Source organism: Salmo salar, chromosome ssa06, assembly GCF_905237065.1.
Source record: "Salmo salar chromosome ssa06, Ssal_v3.1, whole genome shotgun sequence".
Classification (NCBI taxonomy): Eukaryota; Metazoa; Chordata; class Actinopteri; order Salmoniformes; family Salmonidae; genus Salmo; species Salmo salar.
This window is the reverse complement of record NC_059447.1, coordinates 43,309,895-43,327,012: the sequence shown is the minus strand read 5'-3', so window position 1 is coordinate 43,327,012 and position 17,118 is coordinate 43,309,895. Positions and strand designations below refer to the sequence as shown.

The window sequence follows — 17,118 nt, the reverse complement described above, 5'->3', positions numbered from 1 at the left end:
ATAGCCTAACTTTTCTTTCTCCACTTTCCTTTCAGAACCATAGTTAATGTCAGTTCTCACTGGACATGATTCTCAGTTATCTGAACCATGCAGTGGTCAGGTGTGTGATTTGTGAATGTGGACTTTTTCTTCCATTAAACTCCCCCTAACCTGGACATCTGCCTCATCCTTGTTCTGACCGGACATTCCGTAGTGGTTGCTACCAGCCTTAAACCAGCACCTAAGATTTCTTATTGCATTCATGGTCCTTCGATTCTCTACAACCCTACCCCTATTTTTCACCTGGGTTCATCATAACCACGTGTGTACACCACCTAACAGTTATGTCCCAGAGCATATATTGGCGTTCCAAACAGGAAGCGATGGGACGGCGCAGAGTTCGCCCAAATATAACAGATTCCTATTTTCTGTCTTCTCTTGTCCTGAGCGGCTTTCACGTGCACCGCCGACCGCTCCGCTTGGATAGAATTCCGACCACTGCCTAGCTCCATTGAATATAAATGCTAAACTCTGCTACGCTTCCTGACTAAACACAATCCCAGAATATTACTTGATTTTCAGGTTTACCATAAGTTGTATGAGAAATTGTCTCCCATCCCACATTTAGATAGTAATTACTTGGAAGTTAAAATCTCATTGGATTACATCCAAGTTTCAATTATCTTTTGAGATTACTTTACCACCCCATGGCAAAATGAATAGAATTGTATGAAATTAGTAATACAATTGCAAAATCTTCTCTCCGTCCCATGGCAAAAATGTGAAGAATTGCAGTGAACTTGCTTTAAACTGCAACATTTTCTCTGTTAAAATGTTTTGCTTGCAAGGTGGGGGGCTCAACAAAATGTCCCCCCAAAAGTGTGTAAATATAAAGACTGGTAGGCCACTGTGGCCCCTCATGAGTTCAGATTTTTTGTGGACTCCACTCCCATCAAAGTTGCCAATCCCTGACCTAAATAATAGGGAAAACAAAAGGTTGAATGTTAACATTTTATTGATTTATTTTTCTTACACTAAGTACCCAGTTATTTTCTAATATGTATAACACAACGTCCCATTGCCTACATAATATAATTATCTTGGCAGAGTTGATTTGGCATGAATGGCATTTCAGAAGTGCTCTCGTTTTTAAGAAATACAGAAACCAAACTACTCTACAATTTGGCAAAATCTAGTTTCAGCATGCCAAATTAAAGGGAATACAGATGTAGGATCTTCATTTGATCACCCTGTTGCAGAACTTTATTGCAATGCAGGACATTTAAAACATGTAAAAAGGCATCTGAAGTTTAATTTCCACTTTGAAATTTGACTTGATTTCCCTTACAAAAAATGTATCAACCCCTACAAAAATGTCCATTTAATTATAATCCACATAATTCTACTTTCCTGTTGCTGCAGCAAACTGGCTCAAATTAATATCTTACGATCTTGTGATCGCTTGTATGTCCTACAATCGATCACATCTTATCAGAATATAATTGAGTGAAGAACTAAAACAATTTAACAATATCACAAATGGAACATAAAATAAATAAAATCCTTATGAATTTATTTTATTTGGATATCAATTTGAAATCTGCACATGTTCCCTGGATTACAAACATAATTCTAATACTTCTAAGAAAAAACAACCAAAATCATGAATTCTAAAAAAGATGTCTACTCCATTTAATTCCTTCTTTCAAAATGTAGCATCACAATTCAGTTGAAATCACTTTAATAATTTTGCACCTCCACGTTTAGTTCAAATGAGGATGAGGCTTTTACTCAGTTCATTACTTCTAAAAGGGAACCATTCAACCACTTTTCAGGAAATAGCCTAAATGAATGTCTAGAAGCGGACACAACATTTCTTTACAATAATGCAATGCTCGATTGAATGCACTTCTTAATGACAAATCTGTGTGCATGCTCTTAGTAGGTTATAACTATATCCCTCTGTTACGTGCATAAGGATAATAGTTGACTCTGTGACGTGTGATATTAAATGTCCTATATTTCTGCAGAGAGCCATCTTTGCCAGGTAACTAAATAACATTTGTGTGGGTCCCATCAATGTTTGCAACCTTACAAACAGGTAACTGCCAAAATAAAGAAAACACCAACAGAAAGTGTCTTAATAGGGTGTTGGACCACCACGACCCAGAACTGCTTCAATGCACCTTGGCATAGATTCTACAAGTGTCTGGAACTCTCAGAGGGTTGAGACACCATTCTTCCATGAGAAATAATTGTTCAATTGGGTTGAGATCTGGTGACTGAGACAGCCATGGCATATGGTTTACATCATTTTCATGCTCTTCAAAACATTAAGTGACCACTCGTGCCCTGTGGATGGGGGCATAACCATGGTAACCAAAATAATGGCCTGCCCAGCATTTTTATACATGACCCTAAGCATGATGGGTTGTGAATTACCTGCTTTCAATATACTTTGTATCCCTCATTTACTCAAGTGTTTCCATTATTGTGGCAGCTATCTGTATGCCCATGTGACAAAGGAAGAGAATATGGCTTAATATTGAACTGTTTTGGTAGGAATCCTTAAGGTTGTGCTAGTTAATGCCAATGAAACACTATTGTCATGCAGACAAACATTAATATTTGTGATAGTATTGTAATAATATTGAGGTAATGGTGTTTCAAATAACCAATTTGCTGTGTTTACTCTTTTCTGATATTCAAAATGAGGTATGGAGGTCTTGTAAAGTAACAGCAAAAATAACAAAGTGCTATAAATTAGAAGAATACGTGTCAGAATAGGCATTTGAAGAAAAGTGGTTTGGTGATTCATTAGCAAAAGCAAAAACAACAAAATGAGGCATTTGAACACAGTCGTCACAACTCTTTCAAGAGGTGTGTTAAGTCTTGATTACACTTGTCGGGCATTAGGAGACAACATCAATGCGAGAGCAAAGTGCTAGATAGGAGAAAGACGGGGTCAGGGTATGGCTAACATTGAAAAGTAAAACAAAGCAGATGTGTCAAGTTTACAGTTCCAATTAATGGAGTTCAGACAAAACAAAAGCTTAAATACTGATACATCACACCAATCTTCTTGAAATTTGCAATTCAGCACTGTTCAAGGTTAGCTTACTGCGGAGCACAAACGTGTTTTGAGTGGTGATGTGTCTACACAACACTGCTTTTAGTGGGAATGAAGTGCACTGTGTGAGTTCTAGATTGGCCTATGCTTTGTCCTATCATCAATCATTCCCACGGGGGGCCAGCACAGAAAAAAAAAAATGTATGAAATGTATGCATTCACTACTGTAAGTCGCTCTGGATAAGAGCGTCTGCTAAATGACTAAAATGTAAATGTAAAAAAAAAATAGCAAGTCATTAATTGCAAGTGTGCAGCACTGGCTGCAGATACAATCAGCAACATACATTTTCTACCACTTAAAGCCTTTAAGGGTTTCTACAATGTTTCAGTCTTAGGCTGTGTTTACATAGGAAAGGCCAATTATATTTTCCCAATAATCAGTTCAGCTCTTTGGCCAATAATGCTCTTTTGCATTAGAAACCAGTGTTAAAACACTTTAAAATCATCAATTTGCACATTGGTTACAACCCTGAAGTCAAGGAGGGAAATTCTCTCTCCATACATTGTATCTTATGAAAATGTGAATACGTTGCATGCAATTTCTTTAAATTGGTAACAGTTGAAGATGCGAGAGGTTGTGTACCAAACCATTTTTAAATTGTGCCCATGTAAACTTTGATGTTGGTTTGACCTGAATAAAAAAAAACATATCTTTTGTAATATATTGTCTTCTCAGATTCCGATAGAAATAGAATTAGAACATATGGTCCTGATGGTTTCTGATACATAGTAATTCATCTACACTTATGTCAAGGACTTACATGAGTTAAAGCACAAGGGAGTGTAAACTAAGATGTAATCTGTGGCTACAATTAAGCAAAATATGAAAAGGTAGCACAGGAGCACAAATTCAGAAGAGCGCTAGTACGACTACTTTAACAGAAAGTCAGTGGGCACGTGAGTACGACTACAATGGATTGGGACGTTGCCGTGGGTTTCCCGCTCTGGTGTAGAAGCCGGACTGATGCCTTGGAAACAGAGCCACAGAAACAACCTTCCCTGAGGAAGACAAAACAAATCCAGTGGATTACGGAAGACATTTGAGTATTTATTTTCATCGATTGTTGTTTGAAGTGCATGTACATCTTCAACAATAGGTTACTGGCTTCGCCGCGAATATGTAACATTACCATGGTCTCAATGGTACTGAGTATTGCTTGCTATTACATTCATGCTTTGTGCTGAGGGATTAACCATCATTTCAGTTATTTTTCAGTTTGTAAACAACTAATTGACCGATGGTAAAATTACTTGAATTCCATTTTGTTCGTTTTGTTTTTTACTGTGAGCTCAATGTGCACATTGCAACATTTCTCTAGAGAGAAATCATATCAAGCCTAAACTGTGCAATATAGTAGGGAGTTGCAGTTTACAACAGGCCAAAATACTACATTGTTTGGCGCAGAAAACGTGGTAATTAACTACTATGACCATAATCCATTGCGTGCCTACTTGTTCCGCCTGTGTGTTTCTTTTACGCCTGCTACGTTAGGTTAGTGTGGGGCAGAGAGAGAAAGAGAGAATGTGCTCTCAAGAGGGATAGAGAGCAGTTGCTTCACGAGGCATCTCTACCTGAAAATACATGATCTAAGTCATTGATAGTTGGTATTCAGCAGTCATAAAAGTATGCGTTATTTACTTTGAAGAACTACTAAAATAGTAATTGTCAGACAGAATGGGCAGCAGCTCTATAGAGATTTGAGATGACTTGGAATTAAATAATAAAGCCATCAAATAAAACAAATGTAATATACACAACTTAAACTAAAGTCGTGAATAAATGGTTAATAAGTGATAAGCAGTATCATGTGACTTTAATTGTTTTATTCTGTGTTACAGCATTCAACCCACAATGCATTTAATGTTGTTTTCTTTAAAACCGAACCCGACCTCAAAAAGGACTTATCGCTCAGCACTACAAGCTGCAGACACATCTACAAGAGACAAAGCACAATCAAAATGGGAAGACACTACGATACTTAAGGAATCTCGCAGAGGGGCTTAAACAGTGTTTGCCTCCCAAGATATCTGTAGAAAAGCAAAGAGCAATCCTGCAAACACAAATCTATACAACCCTGCCCCTCAACCCCCCCACCCATCCCTTATTAGAATGCCCCTCCCTTCAATATTTTATGTTCCAACAAAGTATTCTGTTAGGCATGGCGATATGAGCAGAAACAATATTCCCGATGTCCAATCAGATGCTCCACATCCATTTGACTCATCCGGAGGTCAAACAAAACAAATAAAACAAACCAAAAAGTGTGTTTCATCAATGTGGTATTTCTCTACATCCCATGACACTTGAAAACACAGCCTCCACAATCAGCACAAGGGCGAGATTCCATTCTTTCCCTCACTTTATCTTCATAGACTTGTGTCAGGAATGGTCCTTCTAGGGCAGACATAGATAGGATGTAGAAAAGCCCAAGAGGAACCACTGTGCCATGTCATCGTCACAAAGCTTGTGCTAGTCATCAACTAGAGGTCTGCAGACTTGTGATTCAGGAGTAAATTGCACGATGTTCTGAATTGTTCTGAATCTGTGGTTCTTTATAAAAACTAAAAGGGCTACCAATGTAACAATACCTTTATCAAACGTATATTATTTGACTGTTTAAAGGAGGTATTTATGTTGAGTGAAAAAATAAAAATACTGTCAAGTGAGGACTGTAAATAGTGAATTGCATGAAGAAGGTAAAGAGAAATACCAGGTTCTTTCCACCTGTACAGAGATTCACATTCAGAGGTAAGCAAAACAAAGGTATTACCTCTGCTATTGACTCCAGCAGTCCGTCTCTCTCCCCCTTTACCCTGGGCACATACGCCCTTTGAAATTGAGTCACTGCTTGTAGCACCGGGAAAAAGATGAGACAACGCTTCTGCCACTGAAAGATACAACTCTCACAAATCAGTGTAATGTTTGTTGAAGTTGTAGTCCACAAAAGTCAAGATTATGGACTCCGGTATAGCAAATAACCTTGATGTGAAATAATAAAGCAAAGAGACCAGTTTGATATTCCAAAAATTTAGAAAAGTATATTGCGAAAAGTAAAAAGATCACTTAAAAATGTAACTTCATTGTTTGTTGTGAGCGCCACTGTCCCATGCTATAGAGAATGTACAATGGCGATACATACTAACCACAACTACCAGCGAGATCCAATCCCAAATGATTACAAAGTATTTACCTTGTCGCCACATGTAGGAAATCAAAATGGTGGTAACAATTAAGAAACAGCAGTCAGCAAATCTGTACCTGGAAAAAATGCCACCGATTCCCGACTTAAGGTACTTAAAAGTGAACTCAAATGTATGAACTCGAGAACCGGTGACCATCCTGCTACTGATATGGCTATATGTGAGATATGGACTGATAATCGACTTTGATTCCAATTCTCCTTTTTTTTTTTGCTTCAATCTTCCAATTCCCTTTTCCATCTGCTCAAGACTTTTTCCCAGTGTGTGTTCGTAGGTGCGCCTGTAGCCGGGATGCCTGGGAGAAGCGTTTCCCGCACTCGGAACAGCAGATTGCTGTCGTCTTCGCCAGTGCTGTGCTGATATGAGTCTGCTGGTGAGCTTTCAGGAGCGGCGCTCGGCTGAACTTCTTGCCGCATTCTTTACACTCGTAACCCTTCCTGCCTTTGAGAGGCACGGTCTTCACCTTTGAGTCCAGCGTCGTTGTCCCTTTGTCTTCCTTCTCTTCGTCTTCCTCCTCCTCCTCCTCCTCCTCCTGTGAAACAGCAACCTTTTTCTTGGGAGGAGATGGGCAGGTCTGGTTAGGTGATTCTGTGTTTTGACGGCGCACAGCTGCTCTGCCAGGTGAAGCGTCGGGGAGCAGGGGGATGGTTTCCATGGTGTTCTCGTCTTCCTCTAGGAGCTGAGCGGGGAGTGTGAGGAGCCGGTGAAGCATCGACGGAGACCTGAGGGACTCCTCAACTGAAACACAGACGGAGGGATAGAAATAGAGACAAAGAAAATAGCGAGTGAAATGAAGATTATAGGCAATAAAGGGTGACAGTTTTTAATAATAGGGGAAGGAAATCCAATTGTTCCAAGAGGAAGTGACAATGAAGCTAGAGCCGTCTTGTTTTGTACAAGACTCAGAGAATACACATTAAGGAGAACAGATAGATGAATATAATACAAAATGAAGCATAAAGAGTCATGGGACTTAAGAGTAAGTGTGCACACAACTGGCCATGTCACGTAGGGACATCATTTCAGTAGTTCCCATGCTCACCTGTGGTGCTTATGGTAGCAGGAGGGTCTTGCGGAGTGTCCAAGGTCGAGGAGAGGACCTCCATGTCCTCCAGAGGCATCCACTGGGGGTCTTGCAGGGGGCTGGTGGGGGAGGGCTCCAGGTTTTCACGGATCAGGGCGTTCAGACTGGGGAAGGAGCCCACAATCCCCAGCCCAGATCCCCCGGTCCGCTCCTCACCCCCCTTCCCTGAAGCCAGCTCTTTGATTTGCCACAGGTCGCTGCACCACTTCTGCCCAAAGACCTTGTCCAGGATGGGGACCCAGTCCTGGGCTACGGTCAGGACAGCTTGCTTGTCACTGTCTACACACAGAGGGGGGGAGAGAGCGACAACACTGAGAACAAGACAAATCTGAACTGGAAAACAAATACAATTCATACGGGCTTCTTGTCACTGTCTGCACTGAGAGAGGGGGAGAAAGAGACGAAACAAACTTGAACAAGACAACTGAACTGGAATAAAAGTGCAAAACCTATCCATGATGTGGATACAAACACTGACAAATATTTATAAAAAACAGCACGTGTGCACGTTTGTGTTTGTACATCATTGCACCTGAAGAAGCAGTTAACACATTGTGATTATTTCAATCACTATAGAAGTCATTTCTAATGTCGTACATTTTAATATTGATCAATTTTACAAAAATGCTTACATTACCCAAGACAATATACACATATTAAGTGTTTGAACCAGCTTAATAATATCTAAGCAGTATTACCAGCACAAGTATAAGACTGGACTCTTAGAGTAGAGGGAAACCTATATCTGCTGTACATGGCATGACGCCATATATACTGTAACAGATTGCAGGGCCTTAACTGGAGCAACTATTTGGCACTGACACGGTTAATAGTTAACTATAAGAGGTGAGCTTCAGCTCCCATTTTGACAATTACTAAATAGATCAATTGACCAGTTCAACCGAGACTGGTGTTGTGTGCAAGGCATGGCTTATAACATGGTTATGAAACACATTAACATTTTTATTTAGAAAATGGGGCCTCAGAGCTCTGGTTAGTCCATATTGACTCCTATTCAAAATGTTTTTTTGGTGTGTGTTTTACAGTCTGACTACTTGGCCACAAGCTTATTTTCAGCAGTAGAAATTAAGAACACTTGATTTGTTTCAACTAATACTCGCCAAGTCTTTACTCAGACATAACATGGTCATTATGTGTACTTTCTGGCAATTCAAAGAATTCAACACAATTGGTAACTAACTGGTATGTACCGGCACTTGTTTCAATGTAGAATGACTCCCAAAATAACCTTCATTATTAGGTCATTACCAATTTATCAATCAAGCAAAAAGAGCAGCTTGTAAAATAAAGTGTACCTGAGATTAACAATACCCTTGTATTCATCTTAATATGTTGTGTAAATCCATTCGAATTCAAATCACTTTTTTTTGACCGCACCCCTTTTAATTGAAACAAAACCTTCCACACACACGTTTGCCCATGGACGAAGTGGTCAGAAAGTGCCTTTTTGGACCTGGATGCAAAAGCATTCAGGAGAGAAAGGTCCTCAAAGTTGACCCATTTTTCATACAATGAGACATCCATGTTTTCATCACTGGAAAAGATAAATGGTTGAGCTTGATAGAATTTAAAAGCATAGAAAAACAGGGTTGTCTATTTTATAAGTTCTTGAAAACAAATGTAAAATAAATAAATAAACAAATGTAAAATAAAATATATATACATACACACACACACATATACAAAACAATTATTTTTCTTCATATTAGCATATGTTGTAGCTCAGACCCTACTTTACATTATCTGAGGTTTTTATGTTGTGCCCGCCCCCAGATGCTCTTAAATACAGGTTGGGTGTACTTTCAATCATAGAATTTTTCTATGATTGAAATTATACCCAACCTGTATTTAAGAGCATGTTGTGTTAAGTCATAGAATGGACATATCCCTTCAGATCACTGCAATTTAGCTGCTACACCATTGAAATTTAAATGAAATGTTTTACTTCTAATTAGTACCATAAAAAGGTGGCCACCGGTCCATCCACTGTCGAATGTCAACTTAAAATGGTCATGTCTATTATCTATATTTCAAATTGGTTTCATATGGAGGATTGATAGTATAATTTAAAAACAGATATTCCCATTCATGTCAACATTGTCTGATGTGTGGACCTCCAACCATCTTTGTGGTACCATTTGAATGTAGAAATGTCCATTTTATTCCAGTTATCAGCTAAAACATGACAGCTGATGGTGGGCACACTACAAAAACCTCAGATTATGTAAAATAGGGTCTACGATAGAACACGCGAATATGAAAAACTACGTATTTATAGATAATTGACGTTTAAGGTAAAAAAATATATTTTTTTAAATTACAAATTCAAGACATTTTACAATTGATTGACAACCCTGTTTGTAAGTTTTTAAATGCAACTCAACCGTTTATCTTTTCCAGTGATGAAGACATGGATGCCTCATGGTATTTTCTGAGCACATCTACAACAGGCAAATATGTATAGAAGGTTTCGTTCAAATCAAAAGGGGTGCTGTCAAAAAGTGATTGAATTCAACTGGATTTACCCTGTGGCATTGCAAGATGCAACTTGAAACCATATGAACAGGAACTTACTGGCCTCTCATGAGTAATTTAATGTATAGGCACGGGAGGTGCCGAGCCCTGGCCGTACTGTGGTACTTTCCATCCCTACATTTTCCATAACAAAGCATAACCTCCAGTGCTGTGGGATTTGACTGGTATCATAGCAAGCGTCCCTTTTATGTGTGTGTATGTCACATTTGGGACTGTAAATAAAGCATGCAGTTGATTGTCATGTTGACTAGAACATAATTTTAATGTTAAAACACAGACCATTTGTTGTCTCCGTTTGCTCCCTTTGTCCTCTGACAATTTTGACTGTGACGTTTCTGGATTCCTGCCTAGTGTCCTCTGAGCCGCTGGGAAATGCTGTGTTGTTTTCTGACCCACACCTCCTTGACACCCCACCCTTCCCGTTCTCCCGGTGAGCCACACGGCGTAACTGCTCCTCCAGAGCGCTGTGCTCCCGCTCTTTCTTGGTCATCTCCAGGAGCAGGTCATCGAAACTGGCCTCCACGATTTTGGTCAGCTCGCACACAGCAAACTCCAGCACATGCTCCATGACCATCTTTAGCTGACCTGCAGAGAAGGAAACAGAGACAAAATACTTATAATGAAAGACAGTAGGCTAATTCTGCTAAGGAAATAGATCAGTAAATAATGGAGAGGGAAGTAGAAATAAAAACCTGTTGTGAGTTAAGAGGAAATGATTAGGCATAGATCAATGGCTGGTATGTTTGTAGATAGTGACATTTGAAAGTTGGCACTGATTAAGGTAAAAAAATATATATATATTTGGTAAATCACGTTGCGCACAATGCTCTCATTCTAGGATATTTGTTGAACACAGTAGGCAAAAACAACTTCTCTCCAAAACGACTCTTTTTACTATGTAGATGACTAGGGTTGCAATTATTTGTGTAGAGGATTTAATCAAATAACCCAAAAATGCATTCTACAATGAAATCACAAGCCACACCATTTCCAAACTTTGTTTGGAAAAAAATGGTGTCTCATCCATTTAAAATGTTAAGGTCTATTTTTGGCTCAGCCATTAGAATTGGAAAAATAACAGCCATTGAGTCCTTTTGAATCCAGTCCATCCCTTCTTTATACACATTAGCCTTGACACCCCTTGCTTGTAAAGCATTGTTATCAGAAGCATCAAAAACAGTTTAAATGTGAGGCAGGTTTTATTGGGCATTTCATCCATGGTGGCAATGACAATAAATTAGTTATATTCAATATGAGTGAATTACTATAATTCAATCTCATACTTTTATAGAGCAGTAAAATATTGAAGGGAAACCTTTATAATACTATGAGAAGGCTTCATTGCTCAGATAGCTCGGTCACGTCCCCCTTTGCAATAGGTATACTTTGGGAGCGGTAAACATTCCCCTGACGTAATCAAGGAAGTTCACAGATCCCATAATGGATGAAGCTAAATCAAATTACTACACTTGATATTTTCAAACATATCCAATCACAGAGAGAATACGCTTTTCATTGCATACACTGTAGTGCCAATATCTGAAATGAGCTAGACTACTCTTTCCAAGAATTAACAACTGTGTAATAGAAAGCCCAGGCCTAGCCGACATGCTGAATCATACAATGGCCTACACACACACACACACACGATGACTCTCACCCTCTGTTCTTATTCACAAGTTGTAAATGTAAAACAAGTTGTGCAAAACATGGTGAGAAAACATTTTACATATCCATCACCACACATCGACGGCGTTAGGTCTTAGTTACAGATAAAGCTGAGAAGGAACTGAAGTACTTAGTCATTGATCACGGTTTCATGCACACAATAATAAGATTGTGGATAGTCAGATTAATAGAATAGATTGTTTAAAGATGCACTATGCAGAAATCGCTCCGCCATTTCCTGGGTGCTAAAATTCTAATAGTTAACCTTATTTCAGTTTGTGACAAAACAAGCAAACATAGTGTTGAGAACAATTGTACCATCCCAACTGCTGTGAAAGATATTTTCCATGAAGCTGGTGTACAAAACCGAAAGTAAAAGACGCAAAAACTAAACGTAAGAATGTGAATCATAGAAATAACGCACATTGAACAGATCTACCGCCTCTTAGACTTGACAGATATATAAAACTCACATTTCTATGTGAATTTGGTCAGACCGCCCAAAAAGTTAAATATTGCAGCTTTAAAATGTTTACATGCTTTGCAAGAATAACAATTTCACTAATAATCTTATTTACATGGACATCTGAAATCAGGCTTCTGATGGGACCTTTGATAGATGCAGAAAAATCGGCAATCAAAATAAACATTCTACCACAGTGACCATGTTATTTTTGCGAATAATATTTTGTTCTGAGGTTGGACATAGAACGTGTGTATGTGAAAACTATTTCTAAGATGCATACTTTCAGTTTTTCCAAACTCAATTCACTTGTGCATAAAAGGAGGCTTGCACTACCGGTGCTAGCAAATGAGTAGACTAAATACACTGCTGGAATGCCGATTAAGTTGTTTACATGTCCTAAATATTTTAAAGATTGCTCAGCGTATGCTTACTTCGATTATGACCTTACACCGATTAAGATAAGCAAGGTGTTTACATTATTAATGCCATACTCAGCCTTCTGCCATAATCAGTTTCATATAAAATTATTAGTGTGCATGTAAACATACTTATTGATGTAATTTGACTAAAGTAGGAGTGGGATGGCAACTGCTTTAAAGCTGTGGTGAGCAGCAGAGCACCAAGCTGCTGCAAACAATGACAGCATAGGCCTAGTTGGTTTCTGGCAACCTTAGATCATCTACAATGCCACTTGACAAAGCAAACAGGGTTTTACACACACGGATTTACATAACTAGAAAAGAGAATGGATTACATGCCCAAAACCCTGAGGAAGAAAACAAATCAAGTTGGAAATCAAGTGTGAAAACTGTGTGGAGATTTTGTGCAGTATGGTCTCTACAATTACCCCTTTTTGTTAAAACCACAGGATATAAATAGTAATTGAGCTGAGTCAGAGAGGAAGAAGCCTACTAGCCTAATTGTTATTGTTGCATTGTGTAAGTATGACATCATGCACTGTATGAGGAGCTACCTGTGTGGGTGTCTGAAGGATGAATGTTGCTGCCAGGTTTCATTTACCTACAACATCAAAATGGCCTCCCTGGCCGTCACAACCTAAATATCCTAAAAAGTGGCGAGATACAGCTCCAGCCTCAGCTTTGTCCAAAATGTGCAAATTGAGTTGAAGGTCTGCCAATGGCCTCAGCATTTTGGGGCACGATGACACACAGCTTGCTCAGTGTCTCCTCCACCCGCCATTTAATATCTTACACCCCTCTCCCTAAATGTATCCCCTCTGAGAACTGAGTGGGTGTGGTTTGCGCTTGTGACTCTCATTGGAGAATTATTGGAGGGGGGAAAGGCATCCTATCCTTTGCTGCCACTGCCAAGTAAAGGCTCAACAACAATAACGTCACTGCCTTGCCAACCACTGATAGTCCTCTCATCCCAACCCATCTTCAATTACAGAGAAGAATGTAGGAAGGGATGTATGTTGCAGTAGTCAATAAGTAGGCCTATCATTTTCACTGATAGGAAAAATGAATGGGGATGGATGTGCAGCCTTTCAGTGAACCGTTTGCTTGACACAACTAGTGACAAGGTTGGTGATGTCACTGGTTCTCAACCTACAACTAACTGTACATTGTAACAATCTCAATGGCAACAATGTCAACGCAGATGACAAATTGGCCTCGACACATAATTATTGTTAAGTGTACACTTCGAGACAAAAGACCATTGTAAGCGTTCACAAGGACACATGCCTGAGTCAAATAAAACCCAAGTGAAACAAAGAAACCAAGGTAATAGAACCACATTGAAAACGACCGTTTTTCATATCCTGAAGATTTTACCACACATGTTATTGATTCTCAGTGTGCTGTAGGCTGCTACTGCACGTCATATTTACATATCAACTCTGGTTATTATTATCAAGTTTCTTCTGCTCTATGCGGATACTGTGCTTTGTCCTGTTGTTGTTGACTTCGCCACTATATGTTAACGGAGTGTGTGGATACGTTGTGCCACAGAAACATAAACAAACAGTCAGCGGTCAAACAGACTGTAGGGCTACAGAATGGAGTTATTGCCTTGTTTCAAATGTATAAACATCTAGGTTCCTTGGTAGTAACCTTGCCTAACTAGTAACCTTGCCTAACTCGTAACCTTACCCACTACTCGTCCTTTTTGATCCAGTCTTTGAGTGTTTGCGTGCACGCCGCGCTCTGTGCAGTGGCTGGGGGTGTGTGTCTCGGGCTTTGTTCGATCCGTGGCCGCGTTGTCTTCCATGCCACCGTTGAACGCGGCTCCATTTTCTACCCCATTACATTCAAACTCCAGTGATTGAAGCTTTAACTTAAGTCGTTGGTTTTCTTGTTCTTTGACGGCCGTTTTCATTAACACGGAATTCAAGCTTGACCCAACAGTCTTGGTTATTTCCTGGACTGCGAGTTGCACTACTTGCTCTAGTGCAGATTCCAGCTGACCTTGAAAAAACGAAATGTATACGGCGCCGTTCATGATTTCGTCCGTTTTGGCGGAAGACCTCTTTCATTCTTTCCCCCACACCCCCAAAATATAAAATAGAAGTCAGCGCACAACTGATTTACACAGAGAACTAGCTGCCTCTATCAACGCATCATGTGTGTACACCCCTTGGATGCTACCGTAGTATCACTAGTGCAAACGCAATAACGTTTCCCCGATCTCATTCATAACAATTGTGTTTCCAGTCCGGAGAGGGTATAGGGACACGCCTGCTGCCCACATTTATGTCGTAGGATATGTCGTGCACCTGAGAGCGCAGTGTGTTTAGACGAATCGATTCGGTTAAGTCAATCGTGCTGATAAGCCCTTTTCAGCTAGTTTATGCTGCATGCTGGCAACAACAGCAGCATGCAACTATACTGAACAAAAATATAAACGCAAACATAACAATTGTTAGTGCCATGTTTCATGAGCTGAAATAAAACATCCCAGAAATGTTCCATATGCACAAAAAGCTTATTTCTCTCAAATGTTGTGCACAAAGTTGTTTACAACCCTGTTAGTAAGCATTTCTCCTTTGCCAAGATAATACATCCACCTGACAGGTGTGGCATATAAAGAAGCTGATTAAACAGCATGATAATTAAACAGGTGCACCTTGTGCTGGGGACAATAAAAGGCCACTAAAATGTGCAGTTTTGACACACAACACAATGCCACAGATGTCAAGTTTTGAGGGACTGTGTAATTGGCATGATGACTACAGGAATGTCCACCAGAGCTGTTGCCATAGAATTGAATGTTCATTTCTGTACCATAAGCTGCCTCCAACATCATTTTAGAGAATTTGGCAGTACGTTCAACCAGCCTCACAACCTCAGACATTGTGTAATCATGCCAGCCCAGGACCTCCACATCCGGCTTCTTCACCTATAGGATCGTCTGAGACCAGCCACCCGGACAGCTGATGAAACAGAAGTATTTCTGTCTGGCTGGGCCTGCGTGAGTGGGCCTATGCCCTCTCAGGCCCAACCATGGCTGTGCCCCTCCTCAGTCAGATGAAATCCAGGACCATTAGGGTCTAATGAATGTATTTCAATTGACTGATTTCCTTATATGAGCTGTAACAGTAAAATCGTTGAAATTGTTGCATGTTGCGTTCATATTTTTGTTCAGTATAGTTAAGAAACTAAAAGAAAGTTATGTTTATTTCGATGGGCAAGGAGAAATAACATGTAGAAACGTCACCATCTCCAATTTGGTCCATCCCACTTGATTTTACTTCGAGTAGAAGGATAGCAGCCTACACGACAAATAACTTGTAATATTGGTAGTAACCATTTGGATGCCACCGTCATACAGTCTACACTGCTCAAATGGGAGAGTTTGCATCATAAACCGACAGACAACACAACTACACCGGGCACACTTCGCTCCCGCAGTAAGGAGAGGGAAGTAGCTAGATGGTGTAGCCAATATCAGGCCAGGGTGACGGCTGAACCACATTTATTGTTGTGATTTTCATCGAAAATATACAACGGCAGCATTAACGTCTAATGTTACATTTTTGTAATAAAAAAAAAAAATGACTCCGATATTAAATGAATGATTCAGAACACTCCCACGTGCCAACTTTGGCTGAGTAAAACATTATCCCTGAAGTTTCTAGCCACAAGCAGAAACTAGAAGGGTTCATCAAAACTAAGTACACTCATAACACCTGAAGCATTACGAAGCTTCTATTCGATCAAATAAACCTCACGTTGCAAATAAACCATTCATTTATTTGTTGACCTAATTCCACACTCAATGACCTCCATACAAAACTCCTTGCTTGGTGGGCGAAACAACGAAAAAACGCCACCTGCTGGAAAGGGAGACAGATTTCCCGCCGAGTTGGGCCTCTCTTCTGACTGAACTAACTGAACCAAATGCGTTTGTCTCGGCTCGACTCTGGCTGTGCGACAAACGTCATCAATTTGGGCACCAGGCGTATCCATATAGCCTTTCCCTTTACGGTCGGCCACGTGTGCACGCCATTTTGCTTAAGTAGACTCAGAGACAATCGATGTCTTAATAAACAGTACATACCATGACATTTCCCACTATTGAAAATTGTAGATTTAAAAATATGTAAAAAATGTAATAAAAACAAGTCTACGTTAATGAACTAAAAATAAACAAAAATGTTTTTGTTGTTGATCATAATAAAGTTATACTATTAAAACTATTATTTTCACATTAACCCCTTCTTTACATTGTTTGCTATGCTTGACCGGGGTTCCCCCTCAGCTTTGCAAAAAAAATTTTTTTTACATTTTCTAGAATGCATATATAATAATGCAGACCCAAAGTGGGTCGCGAGGTGTCAGAGTACATTTCTAATTATTTAATTAATTACTGGAATTGATTTTGGCCAAGTGCAACTACACTCTCCCTCTGTTCAGTGCACTCTCTGCTTAGCAGCGATGTCGCTGCTCAGTTTGGCAGCTGCATGACTAGTGGAAGGAGATGCCCGTGTGCTTCGCGGTTTAACAGATATTTTTTCGGCAGTTTTCTTGAAGATCACTCCGCGACCCACACGGGGCAGTGCTGTAGTTCAGC

General features: G+C 39.8%; 1 protein-coding gene across 2 annotated transcripts; it reads right to left on the bottom strand.

Moving 5' to 3' along the window:
• Positions 1-976: 976 nt before the first annotated feature.
• Positions 977-14,778, bottom strand: LOC106607504 (zinc finger protein 648). Of its 2 annotated transcripts, XR_001329216.2 has the most exons (5): positions 14,199-14,778; positions 10,230-10,535; positions 7,353-7,673; positions 5,881-7,048; positions 977-4,108 (listed from the first exon to the last, which is right to left on the bottom strand). XR_001329216.2 is itself a non-coding variant. In XM_014204510.2 (4 exons), exons 1-4 carry the CDS (start codon positions 14,545-14,547, stop codon positions 6,555-6,557), a joined length of 1,470 nt encoding a protein of 489 aa, XP_014059985.1. In that variant the 5' UTR covers positions 14,548-14,778; the 3' UTR covers positions 4,919-6,554. The 2 variants fall into 2 exon arrangements, 1 of the variants encoding a protein (XP_014059985.1); XM_014204510.2 differs by lacking the exon at positions 977-4,108 and having other exon boundaries at positions 4,919-7,048.
• Between the last annotated feature and the right edge of the window lie 2,340 nt (positions 14,779-17,118).